Here is a 19,907-nt window from a genome sequence, read left to right as displayed (position 1 = left end):
AGCAGAGCTCATCAAATCTCAAAATCACCTCTAATAGGCAATTCCAGGTTAAAGACTATATTCATCAGTAGTTCAGTTACCTCATTAGAAGGTGCATCACTGACAATTTGTACACAACCCTGAGGTATAAACCTGAGGTTGCTTCTTTGTCCTTTTCTTTCATTACTACCTCATTAACTGATCAGTGTGTAGCCAGGAGGAAGAGGGGGTATCTTTAATTCTGAAAAGTAACTGTATTATGATTTGAATTATTACCTTATTTGCAGGTATCGTGAAATTATGCTCAGGGACTAACTGCCCTCTGTGATATTTTCAGTTCAGTGAACTTTAGGCAGAATGCTAATTTTCTGTTTCTCTTTATTAGGTATTAAAGCAGATGAAGAATGAGCACAACTGGCAGTCTCCAAGTGATTGGTTTAGCTGAAAGCCACCAAACACCTCAGTCTCTACATTTTGAGCATAGTCCAGTCAGAAGATTATCTCAAAACTCCTGGCATGTCATTCCTACCATTATGAAGCACATCCCTATCTGTTCATCATCTGACAACTAAGAAATCTGCAAATTATCAAAGCCATTAAGCCATTCTTTAAGGAAAAGAGAAAAAAAAAAGAAGAAAAGCAACTTCATACAAAAATCTATCCATTGATAAACTGCCAAAGATATTCCAAGTTTTTATTAAAGCTTAAGGGAAGCTTTAATATTTTTCAAGCCTTTGAAAAAGTGATAGACAAAAACTAGCAAAAGTATTTAAGATGAGGTTGCTCTGCTTCCTTGAAAATCACAATTTCTGGTTCACCTCATGGTTGGAGGAAAACAATTTCACTAACAGAACTATTTGCCCAAAAGTTGGAAAACCTGAACAGTTGCATATTGTGAAGCAGAGAATCAAGTCAATTGAAGAAAGCCATCACAGAATGGTTTGGATTGGAAGGGACCTTAGTTCTAACTTTACTTCCGTGGGCTCTAGCTACTGACATAACATTGTCTGCAAAATGACTCTAACTCACTGAGTACTTACACACAGTTTCTAGCAGCCAGGTCCCTGTGAATGACCTCCCGTCTGGCCAAATAACTCATTCCACAGGCAATCTGAATAGCCATATGTACAAGATCCTGCTGGGATATTGCCTGCAAAAGCAGAGAACAACCATCACTGTTAGGCCAGTGCCCCCTAAGTGTTTTTTGTTGTATTCTAGTGCCCCTGACTCTTCCCCACACCTTTAACAGCACAAGCAACAGTCAATATCTACTGCTGAAAACAAGTATCAAAGACTGTTGCTCCATCTACTTTTACAACTTCACAGTCCTATATAAATTAAACCTTTGCACATATTTACACCCTGGACTTCTTTTTCCATTTCTACAGTGTTTCAGAACTTCAGTACGCAGATGTACACACTGAGGTTGCAAGACTGGGATCAAAATAAACCAAATGCTAAATTAAAACAATAATAAGCTGGCTTCTGCATGAACAGTTTTATAAGAACAGAAGCTATGCATCACTGCTGAAAACTCAAGGAGTTTGCTTTAGGTATTTGTCAAAAAGTTTCTTCTTAAAATAAGACACCAAATGTCACATTATTTTATAGTTAAGTACAGTCTTACCTACTTGCTAAAAGACAACTCCTGTTTGACAGAATATAGATTTTAAATACAATTTCTGCTGAAATTCTTGGAAAGGGATAGCAGTGCATTGCATATGGATTTATAACTTGGATTAAGCAGCAAAACAAGTAAAATCCAAGTTGAAAGAATCTAGCACCTTATCACACTTTGCAGATTAACAGAGGTAGGTGGCCCTTGCTACTTTGAAATCTGGTACATAACAGGGACAAATGCTGACCTCAGGAAACAAGATTTCATTTTGTGCTTGATTCAGTCTAAAGACAAGCCAAACCAAGCTGAAGTTGAAGACAAGATAATTCTAACAAGAGGGATTACACATACATCACTTATTCAGACTATTAAAGATAAGCAAAATACGTTCTCATCCAAGAATATTTTCTCACTTCTCATGAAATGTATTCAACAGGTTCCACTGAAACACAGTAAAATTACGAATGCTGAAGAGCACACACAGCAGTAAAACCAGCAGATTGCTTCCTTTACCATGTAGTTAACTAAATCCAATTACTTTACTTATTAACAAATCTACAGCAGCACAGAAGTGCTTTACGCTTACTATGAAATCAAGAACTACAGTAATTAAAGGGATAATCTATTAATTACATCAAAAATAAAATCAGTAAATCTCGTATTTCCCCATACACCATTTCCCCCGGGCATTCTAACTTAAACCCACAACCATATACATCTTTTAATTTATTTTTTTAAGATGGGTTGATACACCAGGCACTTCCCAAACCAGAGTTTACCTCAGCTTCATGCTCTCTGAACATCCGTGATAAACACAGCCAAGAATGTTTTCCTTGTATAAATCAAGACAAACACTTGCTGGGGAACCCACTTGTCAATTCTCTCATTGTCACCAGCTAATAAGTGAATACTACAACTATTTTTTGTCATACACTGATGACAATATAAGTCCAAGTGTAACAGGCAAGAAGTCACAGATTTCAGATTGTACCTGAGGATTGTTGGCCTCTACCAGCTTGCACTGTCTCAAAAATAGTTTAAGGTTCCCCCAGTTCATGTATGGCAGCAGCACCATTGGTTTCTCTCCCTCTTCTATACAGACATGAGTGATGGGCAGCAGATTCCTGGAAGGCAGGCAGAGAAATTCCCAAGTTCATGAAACTGAAATTTGAGAAAAATCTCGTGATCCCTAAACACAGTGAAAACAACTCAACACTGAAGAAAAGCATTTAATCTTGCATTATGAATTGCAGAGGACAAGATCTCCAAATAACTGAAGCCCTTGATAATTTATTTAATAAGATTATATGAGTATTTTCCCATCAGGAAGAACTCCCCAAAAGTCTTGGTCCAAAAGGGCTGAAATAAGTTTCTGTTAATACAGGTTATAGTTTATATTAAGAAGCGATATATCCTCAGCTTTGAAGTATAAATGCAGCCACAGATACAAGAACATATAGCTCCAATACAGTGGTTTAAAAAAAAAACGAAGTCAAAACCACCATGTTTGATCCACCTCAAAATGCCAGAACAGATAAATGTAGTTTTCAATTAACTAAGCATTAAACTGCACTCTAAATGCAGAAGTACCTCAGGAGTTTTAACATGGGTGTTTCAGAATCATAGAATCATTCAGGTTGGAAAAGACCTTTAAGATCATCCAGTACAACCATAAGCCTAGCACTGACACATCCCCCACTGACTCACTTTAAAGCACTCCTTCTGGCTCAGATAACCCCTATGCTGCATTGTTTCTAAATATCTTATTATAGTTTCAACATATCAATTGGTAGACACCTGAAGCAAACCATATATAGTTCCAATTTTCCACAAAAGGTTTTTAAAAAAAGTTGTATCTTCTCCTGAAAACAGTAAGTCTCCAAAAGTTATTTTTCAAAGGGAATTGGGAAATCTCCTGTTCTTACTTGAAGATGTCTGATAGGCAGGTGTCACACCCATGCACTCTACATACCATCTACCTTTGATCAAGATAAAGGTCCCAGCTCTATAGGCAGTGTACAGAAGAAAAGCTTTTTGGACTTTTTAAAGAGCTGGACTTGTAAAAGGGAGGATAGCAGCTGATTTTGAGCTATGAGAGGGGGGTGTTTAATTTTGTTTCAATTTAATGTATGTTTCCCCAAGAGCCTGCTACTCCTCTTAACATAACCTTCATTTTAGGTAAGGCCTTAAGGAGAACACCTCTTAAAAAAGGAACTTCTACATGTACTATAGAATTAATCATTGTGCATGAAATATTCTAATTTCCTTCACAGTACCAATAAAAAAAAAAAAAAGATAAATTAAAGGTCTAAGAAAATTGACAGTGAGTGTGGGTTTCTTCTTATCTGCACCCTTGCCAGTAATGAAGATCCTTAAAGTCAATCTCAGCCTTTAATCCAAGCTGCAAAACTGCCCCTAATTCAAGCTGTTTGAGGACTCAATTTAAAAAACTTAAGCCATCACCCCCCAAAAAACATGTCATTAATTCTTCCAGAACACATCCCATCAGTGATGCTACAATGCCATACTAGGACAACACACATGCAAGAGTCCAAAAAAAGCATTTCCTTGTGTCCAGGTGGGACAGTATCTAAACACAGTAATTTTCTGTGTCATGCAGAAAATTATGAACAATACAAACCAGAGTAGTAAATTAGCTAAACTGACAATCAACCTGCACATTTACTTACTCTTATCATAGACTGGTTTGGGTTGGAAAGAGCCTTAAAGCTCATCCAGTTCCAATCCCCTGACACAGGAAGGGACACCTTCCACTAGACCAGGTTGCTGCAAGCCCCGTTCAACCTGGCCTTGAACACTGCCAGGGATGGGGCAGCCACAGCTTCTCTGGGCATCCTGGACCAGTGTCTCACCACCCTCATAGTGAAGAGCTTCTTCCTAGTATTAATCTAATTCTATCCTCTGTCAGTTTAAAGCCATTCCCCCTTGTCCTGTCACCACAGGCCCTTGTCAAGAGTCCCTCTTCAGATCAAGCCGGCCCCTTAGGTATTGGAAGGTATCATCATGAAGATCCACCACTTTTAACAACTAGGCTTGTGCAAGAAACAGCAGAAACCAACATGTGCCTGCAACATGTTTTTCTGTAAAAACTAAGGATATATAAAAGGAGTAACTACCCATATTTTACTGAGAGGTTTGAAACACTAAAGACTTTCCCCATTTCCCCATACACTGCTACAGACCATGCAGCTAAGAAAAAAGCTTATAAGCACTTTCTGCAATAAGAAGTGCTTCAAGAATTCAGTATTTTAAAGTGACGCAAATACAGTTTTAGCTCTTTTTGGCTTAAAAATCTGAAACATACAAAACATTGCCTAATTCTGGAAGGAAAAAAAAAAAAAAAAAAAGAGTAGTTTCCTCTCCCCTAGGGTACATTAAGCAAAAGTATTTTCAGCTCACATAGATACAGTTTTGTTTAGAAACACTAATAGCTTACCTGTGATGAAGTCCTCTGAGTTTACAGCTTTCAGTCAGCATCATTGTCACCTGTACCTCTGAAGCCTGATCTAATAAAAAGAAATAAAAATAAAGGAACCATAGATATAACTTTGGGAACAAAACAACATACTGATATTTAGTCCAGATTTACAAGTCAGTTGAGGTCATTTGAGCACAAACAGAACTTGTTTGCCTACTTTTGTAAAATGGAATTTAAAAAAAAAAAAACAAACTAGCAAGCCAAGTTCTAGGGCATATTTCTGCTTAAACAAATGGGGTAGAGCTGAAAAAGGAAATCAAACACTCCAGGTGCTGACAGACAGTATTTTTGCCACTTCCTGACAGCTTCTGGGCAGGCATGAACTGCCTCCTCTAGGCAGCATGGTCATATCCTGCACACGGGGCTGGTGCTGCTGGAAGAAGGGGAGCATGCCACAAGTTTCCCTAAGCCACAGATGTACTCAGAAGACACCGCTTCACTGTGCTGTTGAATTACCAGCATAGGCTTCTGCAGTTTAGTGCCACATTGATGGAGACCATTTATTTCTAGATATACTTATTTATTTGCTCTCTACTTTAAGCACCTGACTCTTGCTAACCTTGCTGTTCTCTTCCCCACCTTTCAAAAAACATAAAAACCACTGCTGCCAACTAGAATTCAAGCATGTTGTAACCTCAGTAGCCCTCAGCAATCAGAACATCTACTGGACAGAAGCAGAAGTATTGCCTGTAGCCCCTTCCCCACAAATATTTTTGTGGTTTGTTTTGGTTGTCTTTTTCTCCCCTCAGGGAATCTTAATGGGATGTAAATCAGAGCTCTGGCAATCCCACCCTCCTCATACCTGGCTGCATTTTCTGTCCCTCCTTCATGCTAGAACTAGCATCAGTGTGCATAGGCAGCAAGCTGGCACAGGAGAGAGCCCATCTAGGGCCAATCAGTTTTCCTTGCTGAATTAGGATGAATTTACATATTACAGATGAGTCAAACGAACATTTTATTGACCTGGGAGGAAGAAGAAGAGAGAACTCATCTGCTCTTTTCCCTTCCTCATAGTCGTACCCTCCTACCAGCACCAGCCCTGATACCCTTTCCTAACTGCACTTTAACCCTGAAAAAAAAAAAAAAAGGATGGCTTTTGGCTGAGTTGAGTGGCGAATGTGGTCAGTGCAGATGAGCATAAAGTAAGCACGAAGCCCAGAGAGAAGCACGGCTTCCCCCTCATGGCAATAGCAAGCTAAATGGATAGGCTGTAGTTAGGCTGTAACCGTAACTGGCACACAAATTGGCATTTAGCTTTCCAGACCTGCTGGAAATGGAGACAGCTCCAGACACAACACAGCTCCTGTCTAAGAAGGGTTCATCAGAAATCGTGCAACTCAAGAACCAGCAAGCCACATAATATCAGCTGGATTGAGAAAGTTCCCCTAAGTCAGGGAAAGGAATGGTATCCCAAGGCAAGCTACTTCAAAGGCTGCTTTACCAGATTGGCTCAGGAGAGATTAAGAAGGAGGCATGCCTTCCCAAAAGCATACAGGCACTAAGGAAGAAGATGATGAGGTTATAAATGCAGATACAAGTCCCAGGCCAGAGGCACTGAAGCCTGAAAGTGCTTGGAAAGCCCTAAAGAGTATCACTGCCTGGACCCTGTGCAGGCTGGAAGCACTGAGACCACCAAAAGCCAAACCACAGCACTCTAGAGAAGTCCAGACACAAAGGTACCATTAGATCAGTAACAATTACAGCTGTGGTGTATTATGGGACACATCAAGACAGTGCATTTCTTTGTATTTGATAACAAGTTACATATGGGGGGACAGTATGAACAGGTTCTTGCACTGCTGGAGACATGTAAGTAATGGTCAGTTGAAGCCTCTAGTTTGCACTCAAACACACAGAAGCATGAGAAAGGTCAGGTCCTACCTACCGTGCAGCAAGAGTACTGAAGTGTTTTCTATGTGATGAATTTGACATGTAGGAGAGAGACTTCAAAAGGCTTGTAAACAAACAAAAAAACCCAAGATACTATATTAAAATTAGGTTATAGAGGCATGAGATTTAGGTTAGGTATTGGGAAAAAATTCTTCGCCGTGAGAGGGGTGAGACACTGGTACAGGGTGCTGAGAGAAGCTGTGGCTGCCCCATTCCTGGCAGTGTTCAAGGCCAGCCTGGACAGAGCTTGGAAGAACCTGATCTAGTGGAAGGTGTCCCTGCCTGAGGCAAGGGGTTGGAACTGGATGACCTTTAAAGTCCCTTCCAACTCTAACCAGTCTGTGACTCTATAAATGGCTGAATCATCCAAATATGATACAGGGCAAAAAGCATTAACAAATAGAGGTGTAGCAGCATACTATAAGAAGTTAGAGGAACTGCCAGAAGGCTACTAGTACACAGCTTCAGGTTGAAGTGCATTAATTACTGGAACTCAAAGGCCACAAATCTCTTCAACCCAGCATATGACAAAGGGAAGAAAGAGATTACTGGGCGTGAGTTTAAGCCAGTTAACTTATACACTTTTTGACTCTCTGCTTGCTTAACTGGTTTGCTTTTAATTATAAGAGCCACCATGCACTAATTTGAAGCTCTAAATTAGAGATTATTTAAGACTGGCTTTAAAATCTACAGAACAAGTTCATCCGGTTCAGACAATGCACCTATCATCTCCTCATGCTAACACTAAGAGACAAAACTCACTGACGCCTTTCCCTTTCCACCACACAGGGTGTTTTTCAGCAGGACACTGTTACATTTCATGTTCTTTCAGCTTGCTGACAGTACACTGTAGCTGTTGAGCACCCAAAACGACAACTAACTCCCATTCAAGTATATACGGAAATCTAAATCTTATCTACTGAAACAGTCCCAGCATCCGTATTGTGCTCTCTTATCAATATTATTTCCTTGTTTTCTGTATAGAAAAAACTTACAGAACACCAACAAATTCAACACACTCAGAACAAACAATAGCAGTACAAGTTTAATACTCCTCCAGCTTAGACCAGTGCCAATTTAGAACCGCCACGCAATTTGATTATTGTGGTTTTGTACTAGATACAATTTGAAACAGACTATAAATCACTACTCTGAGTGATTCTAGTCAAAAGGGTGTAAAATCCCACCCAAATAATGCTACTGCAATAGTCCCAATTGCAATTAAGCTTTTTAAGGACATTTTCTTTAGTTATACAAGAAAAACATTTAAACTCTGCCACATTTAATACATTGTAAGCACTTTGAGCATTCAACAGATGAGTCTTCATGGATAAGGAAGAAGACGATTTTGGTAATGACACATTTTGTTGTGGAAGACCTTGTGCATCTGACCATCTTGCACTGAAAACCCTTAAAAGCGATCCAGAAAATCTGAAGCACTTCTGGCTTTTCATACAGAGCTCAGCCATGGACAACTCCAGCTTGTTTCATAGAATCACAGAATCGTTAGGGTTGGAAAGGACCTTAAGATCATCTAGTTCCAGCCCCCCTGGCGTGGGCGGGGACACCTTACGCTAAACCATATCATCCAAGGCCTCGTCCAACCTGGTCTTGAACACGGCCAGGGACGGAGCATTCACAACCTCCCTGGACAACCTATTCCAGTGCCTCATCACCCTAACAGGAAAGAATTTCCTTCTTATACCCAATCTAAACTTCCCCTGTTTAAGTTTTAATCCGTTACCCCTTGTCCTGTCACTACAGTCTCTAATGAAGAGTCCCTCCCCAGCATCCCTATAGGCCCCCTCCAGAGACTGGAGAGCTGCTATGAGGTCTCCACGCAGCCTTCTCTTCTCCAGGCTGAACAGCCCCAACTTCCTCAGCCTGTCTTCATACGGGAGGTGCTCCAGTCCCCTGATCATCCTCATGGCCCTTCTCTGGACTTGTTCCAACAGTTCCATGTCCTTTTTATGTTGAGGACACCAGAACTGCACACAATACTCCAGGTGAGGTCTCACAAGAGCAGAGTAGAGGGGCAGGATCACCTCCTTCGACCTGCTGGTTACCCTCCTTTTGATGCAGCCCAGGATACGGTTGGCTTTCTGGGCTGCAAGCGCACACTGCCGGCTCATGTTCATTTTCTCATCAACCAACACTCCCAAGTCCTTCTCCACAGGGCTGCTCTGAATCTCTTCTTTGCCCAACCTGTAGTTGTGCCTGGGATTGCCCCGACCCAGGTGCAGGACCTTGCAGTTGGCATGGTTAAACTTCATGAGGTTGGCATCAGCCCACCTCACAATTGTGTCAAGGTCCCTCTGGATGGCATTCCTTCCCTCCAGCGTATGAACCGAACCACACAGCTTGGTGTCATCGGCAAACTCGCTGAGGGTGCACTCAATCCCACTGTCCATGTCAACGACAAAGATGTTGAAAAGAGCGGTCCCAACACCGATCTCTGAGGGACATCACTCATTACTGGTCTCCAGCTGGGCATTGAGCCATTGACCACAACTCTTTGTGTGCGGCCATCCAGCCAGTTCTTTATCCACCGAGTGGTCCATCCATCAAATTGATGTCTCTCCAATTTAGAGACAAGGATGTCATGTGGAACAGTGTCGAATGCTTTGCACAAGTCCAGGTAGATGACATCAACTGCTCTACCCCTGTCCATCAGTTCCGTAGCCCCATTGTAGAAGGCCACCAAATTGGTCAGGCAGGATTTCCCCTTAGTGAAGCCATGCTGGCTGTCACCAAGCACCTTGTTGTTTTTCATGTGCCTTAGCATGCCTTCCAGGAGAATCTGCTCCAAGATTTTGCCAGGCACAGAGGTGAGACTGACTGGTCTGTAATTCCCCGGGTCATCCATTTTCCCCTTCTTGAAAATGGGGGTTATATTTCCCTTTTTCCAGTCATCGGGAACTTCACCTGACTACCATGATTTCTCAAGGCAGTTTTACAAGGACACACTAAGGTGAATCCTAGAGATTTGCCTGGGCCAAAGTGCAATTCTGTACCAAAAATGCGTATCAAATCTCTAAGCATTACATGTAAGCACACACACGTGGACCTTTTATTCACAGAGTTGTTTGTGTAGCCACACAAACCAAAACCTGGGGACTGATCCTATCAAACATGAGATTGCCCACAGGCTTCTGTGGCTCCTTTTTTCTGTACCCATGAAGTCATTTGATATGAACACAGCGGCACATACAGCTAAAGAGGAGGGGAAAAGTCTGCCAGAGGGCCAGAAATCTCTTAAATTAGAGTAACAACTTAAAACCATGACTGAGTAGGCCACAGTCTCCATATATTAAATCTGTGCATCAGGAAACAGCCCTGAGTTTAAGTCAAACACTCCAGGGCAAGGCAACAAGGGCTTGCTACACAACTTCTTCAAAGCCTTAAAAAAAAGTTAAACTTCCCTCTGAGATAGAAACACTATTCGTGATTAAGAGTATGTCAGTGCTTAACAATTCATGCAATTGAAGCCTGCTGATCATAAGATGTAGCCAGGTCAGTGCTTCTTAGCCCTGAAAGAGCATCATCTATTTTATTTTCACAAGGATATCACATACAAACACCTCAGCAACTCAATAGCAGACGCTTCAGGTCACACGAGTTAAGAGAAGGATTTAATACCCAGTATGAATCCTAGATGCTCAACTTGGACCAAAAAGATCCAACTTTTGGAAGGTGCCTAAAAACAAGACTATCTGATATAGACGTAAATGCATTCTGGAACTAGGAAGATGCTTTAAAGCGCTTGATTTTACCCTTCCTGTGCCAAGAGCCTGGCTGAGAAAGCATACCCGAAGGCGCAGAGCAAGATAAAGCATTTCAAGACGCTTTAATATAGCTGCAAGTTTATCTCATGATATTCTGTTATATGTATAGAGCCAGGCACAACAGGGCTCTTGGCACTACTTTAAGAGGTTAATCTCTCCACACAATTCTGGCAAGTGTTCTACGTGCTGAGGCCCTTCCTGGTTCATGGGGAGAAAGAGCACCCAGTCGAATTTTACCAACTTCTCCAAGCCCATCTGCAAAACTGCATTTTAAAATCTTTGTTCATCATCAGTCAGTCACATGAATCATTGTAACACCCATGTGGAAAAACATCTCTCTGAAGTTTTGCAATGACATTGACATTACAGCAATTTGCTTCCTCCAAGACTGGGCACTGATAACAACTGCAGAGCATCCAGCTCTGCATTCACTAGGTGGTAGTGTATCAGAAAAGACTCACTCCACACCTCAAATTACCTACCAGAGATGAAAAGCAGCAATTACCTGGCTATGCAGTGGGTTACCTGATGAACTGGATGGCTTTCAAGAATACCATTTAACATCAGACCTCCTAGAATCTCAAAATAGCAAAGCACAGCATTACAGCTTAAAGACTTCAGACCATCGCATGGTCACTGAAATCTCTTTCTTCAGGGAGAAGACAATCTTAAAAGCAATATAACCAAGGGTTATGTGGGCAGTAACACAGAACAATTTCTTTCAGCACTCCCGTCAGAAGCAGCTCTGCAAACACTACAGCCAGGAAGCCCAAGACTTCTGATAAGCGCATTTTCTGACCACAATATTTAAAAAGATATTTTACCTGAAGCTTCTCTCACCTTTGGACCATTTGTAAAGTCTTGTTCATGTGCATGCTTCCTTCTGTCTCAAACTGAAAGCTAATACTCCTCAACATCAGAACACTTATACCATCCGTGTTCTATACAGCCACCTGTTTTCACAAAGCTTTTATTACCCTTACTATCTTTCAGACCTGCGGGCTTTTCCAAATATACAGTGACAAAGTTCACAAGCTCAGGTCACTGAAGGGTGAAAAGCATGTAGGCAGGCACAATGGTCACAGACTGTGTCCACAGGAGTTGAGAATCAGTACTGGAACTGCCCTAAACGTTCAGCTTCAGTTAAGAAAGGTTCCTAGTATCAACACATCCTTTTTAATTACTGCTCCTTCTGCACAGCAATTAATTATGTAAAATTTCTCCCAAGGCAGAATTCAATCCCAGTTCAAAGGGAATGCACGCCTGAATCCTGCTTTAATCCTTCTACGTAAGTCTGGCTTCTGGACAAACTTCAACACTCAGACTATCCTGAGTTTGCTTCTGTTTTTTTAATGCTGCTAGCAGTCGTTTTCAGAACGTTCCTTCAACAGAAAGATGAACTGCTTAAGGAATGCAAGTAGTCATGATCCAATCTGCTTTTTCATAGGTAGAAAAAAAAGCAAACACAAATATTTATGCTTTATAAATTCAAGAGGCCCTAACAGTCTGACAGTGACAAGTTACCATGGAAGCCAGTGTTAATCTGATGGCTTTCTGCCTGCCATAGAAGTGAAGGAAAAACACCTTGCTGCTATTTGGCATATCTACTGCACATGCAAGTCCAGATGCTTACAGAGGCATTCAGGTAACAGCTATACTCTCACACATCAACATCCATCTGGTCTACAAGACTGCCATGCATCCTACAGAACCCAAATCTCTAGTACGTAAAGACATACAGACACAAATAACAACATAAGGAGGTTACATCATGGGACACGATGCCTCCTCTTGTTCAAATTTCAATAGAGCAAGATTTCTCCTCTCATCTTGGTATCAAGGGTATTTATCTTGAAATGTTTGTTTCCACATCACAACCATACAAGCTTACTTTCCAAAGCAATGCAGTTCACAGTTTTCCAAGCCTAATTTTAGTAAGTTCTGCAAGTGATTCACCATGACACTGCTAAAACAGGGAATGCTGTTTTGGTTTTCCTATATTACAAATACACACACTATTTTAAACCACAGAGAAGTGCAGAGAGAAGAATGATTTACTATTCCCCTTCATAACAATAATACCAGAGCCCAAGCAGCTGCAGAAAATAGCAACAAGTAAAAGGCTCTTTGTTCAGTAATCCATTTAACTTCAAATGAAGCTGAAAGCTTAAGCCAACGTTAAGTGAAACTGGGGAACAGAGACATAACTGATTTGATGTTTCGAAGTCTATTAAATGCTAAAGGGCAGCAGATAACACTGACATACAAGTAGTGATTTTAACTGGATGTATATTAAATTGTACTAGAGATTATGATTTTTTTCACCCTGCAGAAGCATATGGAATAGCAAATCTTTAAGTTAAGAAGTACAGTACTTTGGACACCAACCTCAGAGCTGCCACTCAATTTTTTTTTTTTGGTGTATTTTGTACTATTTTAGGTCTCTGGGTTTTTTTGTAGTGAATTGGGATTACACGACAAATACAGGGCATTTTTAAGATTATATTCAGGAATTTGCTACTTTTCCCTAATTCTTTAAATTCAAGTATCTTCCTTTACAAAGACTCTTGAGAATTTAGTTCCGACTAGAAGCAACTCTTTTCTCAATTTATTTTTTTTTTGTTGTTAGAAACTTTCTTCTATAGAAACAGGATCCCATACTCTGATTTTGGAAGGTTAAATACTTTTAACAATTAACTTAAATACTGTATATTTAAGGCAGGAACTTAAAATAATATGTTTTCACAAGGCAGGGATTTTAAGAATGTACCACTCAGAACAGAAAATGCAATGCAATTCAAGAATGGTACCTTGGGTACAACTGTGTATGCTTGAGGTTGTGGTATACTATTGATTATGTCTATTATGAACAAGAAACCCTTCAACTTAGTTTAACACAAAGGTTATACTAACTCATGTCACTTAAGGATTGCTTTCCCCTTGCTTTGCATAGACAAAGTTCTCAGGATCTCTATTTCTACACCTCCTAACTTACTGGAGAAGTCATAAAGGGTCACCAACTTGCCTTCAGCTAGGTCATAAGCAGGCCAAAATGGACATCACTGAGCAGTAACAGACTTAAACACTATGGTCAGTTAAGTTCCACTTGTTCTAACATACAACATTTAACATCTAACAGGTTTCCTCACATTTATAATTCAACAACCAACTTGAACTGCAAAGTGCAGGTTTTGTGTCATAATAGAAAACTCTTGTGTACTACAAATACTCCAAAGGCAGTTGCAGTCCTTAGCTGTACCAGATGAATTCATGGGTAAGGTCCTTCCCCAAAACTTCCATTACAGCATCATGATCTGTACTGACTCTATGGGGGCACTTTGAGCATCTCCTCTGAACTAGATTAACAATGAAAGTTTTTTAAAAGTATAATGTTGCAGGTAGCCAAGAATGCTGAAAGAGTCCTTCAGTGACCTATGACGGCATGAACAAATCTTTGTTAAGGCGGTAAAACAATAAAGTCTTAAAGAGTTAGGCACACTCATACTATGACTTTGTTTCCAGGGCTTATCATGGGTAGTTTGTTTTCAAACACTCTTTTCTTGTATATAAGAATAGCTTTAAGTGGCTAGAAAATGAAGTGGAAGCAGTTGAGTTATCTGGAAGAGCACAAGCAGTTGTTTTTAACAAAAGTGTACCTTGGCTAGAATGTATTAAATGAGTCAGGGTTCTGCACCACTCAAACTCACTTCATATGTTCCTGGAATAATACAATTCCATTTGTTCTACAAAGAATTTTCTCATTCACAGGAAAAACACCATTTAACAATGTGTTCTTTAAATCAATGGTGAAAACTGTGTTGTCTTCCTCTTCTGACATAAGATGAACTATAAGATTCACAAGAAAGTCTGTTTCATGCCATATAAAGGCAGAAGAGATCTGTTAATCACTGGCAAGAGATGCAATGCCAGCTTTTGAGAAACATGCCAACTAAGACACTTCCAAAAATTAAGAGTAATTGGAAACCTCCTATTACAAAGTCAAGCATTACAACCTCATAAAACAATTCTACTGTAGAGCAAGAAACACAATGAAGACAGCAAATGCCAGCGAAGTTTTTCATCTTTCTAACAAAGAACTTATTCAGGTTGTGTTGATCCACAAATTTCAATACTCAAATACAGTAGAGGTTAACAGATTCTTTTTCTTACTGGTAATAAGACATACAACCTCCATCTTCACAAATGTCCATTTAAAGAAAGAACAAAAGCAAATTATCCATAGAAAAGTCTAAATGTAAAAGAAGCTAAAACTTCTATGATGACAACTAGCAAATTAATGCACAGTGAAACTGTAAACTGCAAATAGGAAAGAACAACGGGACAGACAACATGAAGGCTCCAGTGAAAGTATGAACAAGTCATACCTTTTGCTTACAGCTTGTGATCTTTGTACTCCCAAAGTTATCAGACCTTCCAGAAAGCTACCTCTAATTTTGCCAACTGATACCCATTTTTTTCTTTTGAGCTCTCCTCCTTGGCACAGAACGCTGCACATAATGGAAGACTCAGGCATCCAGACACACTCTAAAGTGTTAGATGATATAGCATTAAAAAAACCCTATTATAAATTAATGTATGTCATGAAAACACAGGTAGAAGCTTTGTCACTACCCAGGGCGTGCGTGTTGCAACTCTTCTCTAGAGCACACTACAGTTAGGTGGAAGAAAAACTCTAAGGGATCTGGAGTGAACTTCTGGCACTCAGGGATGAATTCTGCCTTCATACTGTATTTTTATAATAAAAGATGTGACAGATTTCAAAAGCAGCTGTCTCACTCTCCAAGTGGCCTCTTCGACTTAAAAGTTTCCCAGGACAAAGGGAGGCAGATCCAGGCTTTCTCAGTTTTTATGTATTACTGATTCCTTTAAAAGCAGATCACTTCTAATGGGAGAATACGTACCAAGTTCAGAAAAATCAAGGCTACTTGATTTCAGTTTGCACTCTTCTGGTTTACAGTAATGCTCAACACCTTACCATGGTGCTAGAAAACATAAGTGAAGAAAAGCGGGAAAGGCTGCTGCAGCTACTGCCACAACTAGTCAATTGTTCTTGCTTTTTGATACACTTGGGGAAAAGGAGATAGGAAAGAAGCCAACTGAGGACTCATCTTAAGAGTGGGAAATACAGATCTAACTATTGTCTGATGAGCATGTCAGCCACATCATTCTTCTTTCCTTGGATACGAAATGAGAAAACTGACAGTGCATTCTTCTTTGTCCACAATACTGGAAATAACCCATCTTGAAAGATTATGGATCCTGTAACACACTAACAAATGAAGGAGGAACAGAAAAAGAGATCCATTATGACAGGAACCTGCTGCTCTATCTATGGCATGACCTTTTTTCACAGGTTCTCCTAATGAGCATTATTCAGAAACCATCACTTTAACGGTACAATATCCTTCTTTGACACCTTTCCTAGTACATCAGAAGTCTTCTCCTAAAAGCCAACATACATGGGCTGCCCATAGCACAAGAAAGCCTTCCAGTCCCATCTACACTAATTGTTGAGCTTCCCTGGGCATGACCAGTGGTTAAAGCGGACTTACTCCATTACCTTTACCACTCTACACAATTTACTGGGATCAATATAGCTTCAAACGGTAACACCTAACACAAAGCCTCTTGCATGCCAGTACACTGGAGTTATTCTGCAGGGGTGAAGGTGTCACTTATATCCAGTGACACAGTAGACAACTGCACCAAAGGTCATGCCTACACCAAATTCCAAGGTTGAGGAAGGCGATTCTCCACCTCTACTCTGCCCTTGTGGGACCTCACCTGAAGTTCTGCATCGAGCTCTGGGGCCCCCAGCATAAGTAAAACACTGAGCTGCTGGAGCACATCCAGAAGAGGGCCATGGAAATTATCCACAGGTGGAACTCCTCTGGCACAGAGAAAGGCTGACAGACTTTCAGTTCACATCTTCCAGAAGATCCAGCCCCTTCCCCATTAATTCGGGTTATTTGGGGTAGCACTGGACTTAATCCACAGTGCACCACTCGGTAAAACAAGACAGTTTTGGAGCACTTGGCTACACAAAGGCTTTTTTCCTTGTTTCTTTTCCATGACCCTCAGGCTCCTTTCTTGCCTTCAGCAACAGAGATACTTAAGTCAGTTTAATAGTTCTCATACCCATCTTCTCACTTTTGTGGTCCTGCCCTACTCCTGTGTTTGTGCCAAAACAGCAGTGTGTGTGTGGTCACAGAATGAATGAGATCAAGGAAAAAGTCTGGTTAAGAGAGCATTTTTACTTTTTTTTTTTTCCATAAGCAGATCAGATTCCCAAGTTATTACATGACCCAGCTGCACACACAACTATCACAGCCAGGGTATGAAGACAAAGCTGCTTAATATTAGCATCACAAATGAGCTGCTATAAGGAAAGTGGGGATGTTTATAGTTATTTTCCTAGCAACGTTGTGCTGCCCAAAACAGTATTGTTTCACAGACAAGTATCAGCAAAATTTATTATAAACTTTGCCCATATAGATCGTTTTTAGAACTGACAAATTCCCTACAGACAACAATTATGTGAATACCATTACTCCCTGAAGACCATGCTCCAGTTCACCGCAGCCAGAAAATCTTTCACTGCAAAAGGAAGGGCTATTGAAATCAGGACATGTGCTGTGTCAAAGATACAAGTCACTGTAAGGGAAAAATATGGTGTTAAGTGTGAATTGGAAGTCCCATTTTGGTAAAGTAATAAGATAAATAGCGATGAGAGGCAGCTAAATTAAGATGCTCTCACAAATCTTGTCATTTAATCCAATGCTATAAAAAGTAATCAGACTTGAGTGGTGCTGTAGAGATGTTAAACTGCCCTAGCTCAAAACAGGTTTGGGGCTCACAAGAGCTGTAGTATTTGTTGACTCTGAATAAGGACAGAGAACAACCAAATAACACAGTGAAGGGGATCACAGATTAAGGTGATGCTCGTGAATGATGCTCCACATCAGACTGCCTCATCAAACACAGAGAAGCACCATGCTCAGTCTAAGAATTAGGGGCTAACTTTTTTGGAAACTATATTACAGAAAAATAATAGTCAGAAATGTTTGGCAGGAAGGGACAATAGAAGAGGGCAGAACTCAGGAAAAGTTCCCAAAACACTGAAAAGATCCATACTTTTTTTATTTCTTTAAATAGGGGACACTCCTTTGCTTCTTGCTGGAAGTCACTACAGGAAAATACTTGCCTTTATATAAGAGGACTATTACTTTTGTTAAAGATATGACAACTTCAGTAGACACAGTTCTAACTACCACCAACATCCTAAATGGCATCTTACCAACATCTTCCAAAGGGGCAGCATATCTACTCTTCAGAAATCCTCTCTGGACTTTACAGGGAGGAAAAGTGCTACAGAGTGAAAGTATACCACCTTAGAGGCACTCCTGAAGAAATAATGGAAGCATCTTGTGACTACAAGAGTAACTGACACTCTGATTATAGGAATGCCCATGAGGACATGCAAGAGACAAGAACAGAAAATGTGACATTGGCAAATCCCCACTATCCAGCCTTCCATGAGTCGCATCAGGAGAAATACAAACAGTTGCTGCAGAGGACAGAGCAAGTTCTGCTGTCTGACTCAATGCTGAGACAGATTTACTCACAGTTTACCCTCCTGCTGCCCATTAAGCAATACTTCCCTGCTGGTACCCATCCCACCTTACAGTTCAGCCATACCACACTGATTCAGAGGTAAGGATTTGTTAGGCAGGAAAGGAAGCCGATTTCACACTGCTTGTGTTCATAGAATCACAGAAAGGTCTGGGTTGGAAGGGATCTTAAAGTTCATCAAGGACAGTGACACCTTCCACTAGACCAGGCTGCTCCAAGGCCCATCCAACCCGGCCTTGAACACTGCCAGGGATGGGGCAGCCACAGCTTCTCTGGGCAACCTGTGCCAGTGCCTCACCACCCTCACAGGGAATAACTTCTTCCCAGTATCTGATCTAACTCTATCCTCTGTCAGTTTAAAGCCATTCCCCCTTGTCCTGTCACTGCAACAGCATCCATCACAAAAACTGCCACTTCACATTGTTTCAAGAACTAAGAACCTCTTCTTTAGCTACTTTTATTCCAAATGAGGTTGACTTCAAGAAACTCCTCCCCTTAAAGTGAACACAAATATTTTTCTAAGTGGCTCTCCAAATAAGCTTTCTTTTATTATTATCACAAGCATCTGACTGTGTGAGAAACACACCAACTATAGGAGGTTGCTTCTTTTAAAGAATGTATTTTTCTTAAAAATGGCACAGAATGGGTAGAAGAAAGATTCAACACCAACAAAAAATTCAGCAGCTTCACCAATTCCCACCTTCCTCTTCAAAATGAGTCTCTTTAAAAACTCCTAGCCAGGCCAAAAAAAAAAAAAAAAAAAAAAAGTTGAAAAACTTATAGAAGCCTAATTGTTTGGTTTAGGGATTGTTTGGAGGTTTGGAGGTTGTTTTAAAGAGTTAAAGAACTTGTAAAATGAAAACCAAAAGGCAACGCACCCAATTGAAATGACAAAAGTAACTGGTGAAGCAACTTACTGCATGAGGAATTCAGCAAAGCTGTTTTGAAGTACTAGAAAACTCTGATAATGTGTGTAAAGGAAAGGATGTATGTGGACTCTATGTAATATATATGTAGGCTATCTGTAATACAGTTTTCACCTATACTTACCTTGTTGTTTCTTACATCTGTCCATCATGACTTAAACCACTCCAACAACATATTTCTTGAACAAGGATGGTATATTTTTATAAATTATGTTCTAAATATTAATTTTTATGCTTCAGTAGCAAAATTTAGGGATAGCAGAAACTATGCCCTATCTTCTGTACAACCACATATCTTCATAAAAGGTTTTAAAAATGCACTGCAGGTGCCTTTTTCAGCAGTTTGCAGGGAAAAAGATTGTGGATGGATAGAACAGTGACATGCTAGAGGAAAAGAAAAACACACATTCTTCTTCCATATAAGATTTCTATTCTCTCTGGCTGAAGGCAGCATCCAAATTGCTTTTGCTTTTTAAGCAGTAGTAATTTGCATATTTTAGGGAGGAGGGGGTTGGTTTTAAAGACAGATTTGATGCAGTCAGCACGCACCACAATCC

The 19,907-nt window shown here is 40.4% G+C and overlaps 1 protein-coding gene across 2 annotated transcripts in view; it reads right to left on the bottom strand.

Moving 5' to 3' along the window:
• Positions 1–19,907, bottom strand: part of RYK (receptor like tyrosine kinase) — a 51,745-nt gene that overhangs the window by 3,245 nt on the left and 28,593 nt on the right. For both annotated transcript variants that reach the window (XM_057429036.1, XM_057429037.1), the window contains exons 10-12: positions 5,055–5,124; positions 2,589–2,721; positions 1,020–1,129 (exon numbers count right to left, since the gene is read on the bottom strand). In XM_057429036.1, the coding sequence (XP_057285019.1) occupies positions 1,020–1,129; positions 2,589–2,721; positions 5,055–5,124 (313 nt within the window). The remainder of the gene's footprint in view (positions 1–1,019; positions 1,130–2,588; positions 2,722–5,054; positions 5,125–19,907) is intronic.

The sequence above is a fragment of the Pezoporus wallicus genome, unplaced genomic scaffold (assembly GCF_028554395.1).
Source record: "Pezoporus wallicus isolate ANWC-B61680 ecotype Strahan unplaced genomic scaffold, APGP_CSIRO_Pwel_v1 contig_593, whole genome shotgun sequence".
NCBI classification, from domain to species: Eukaryota; Metazoa; Chordata; class Aves; order Psittaciformes; family Psittacidae; genus Pezoporus; species Pezoporus wallicus.
This window is presented reverse-complemented; position numbering and strand designations above follow the sequence as displayed.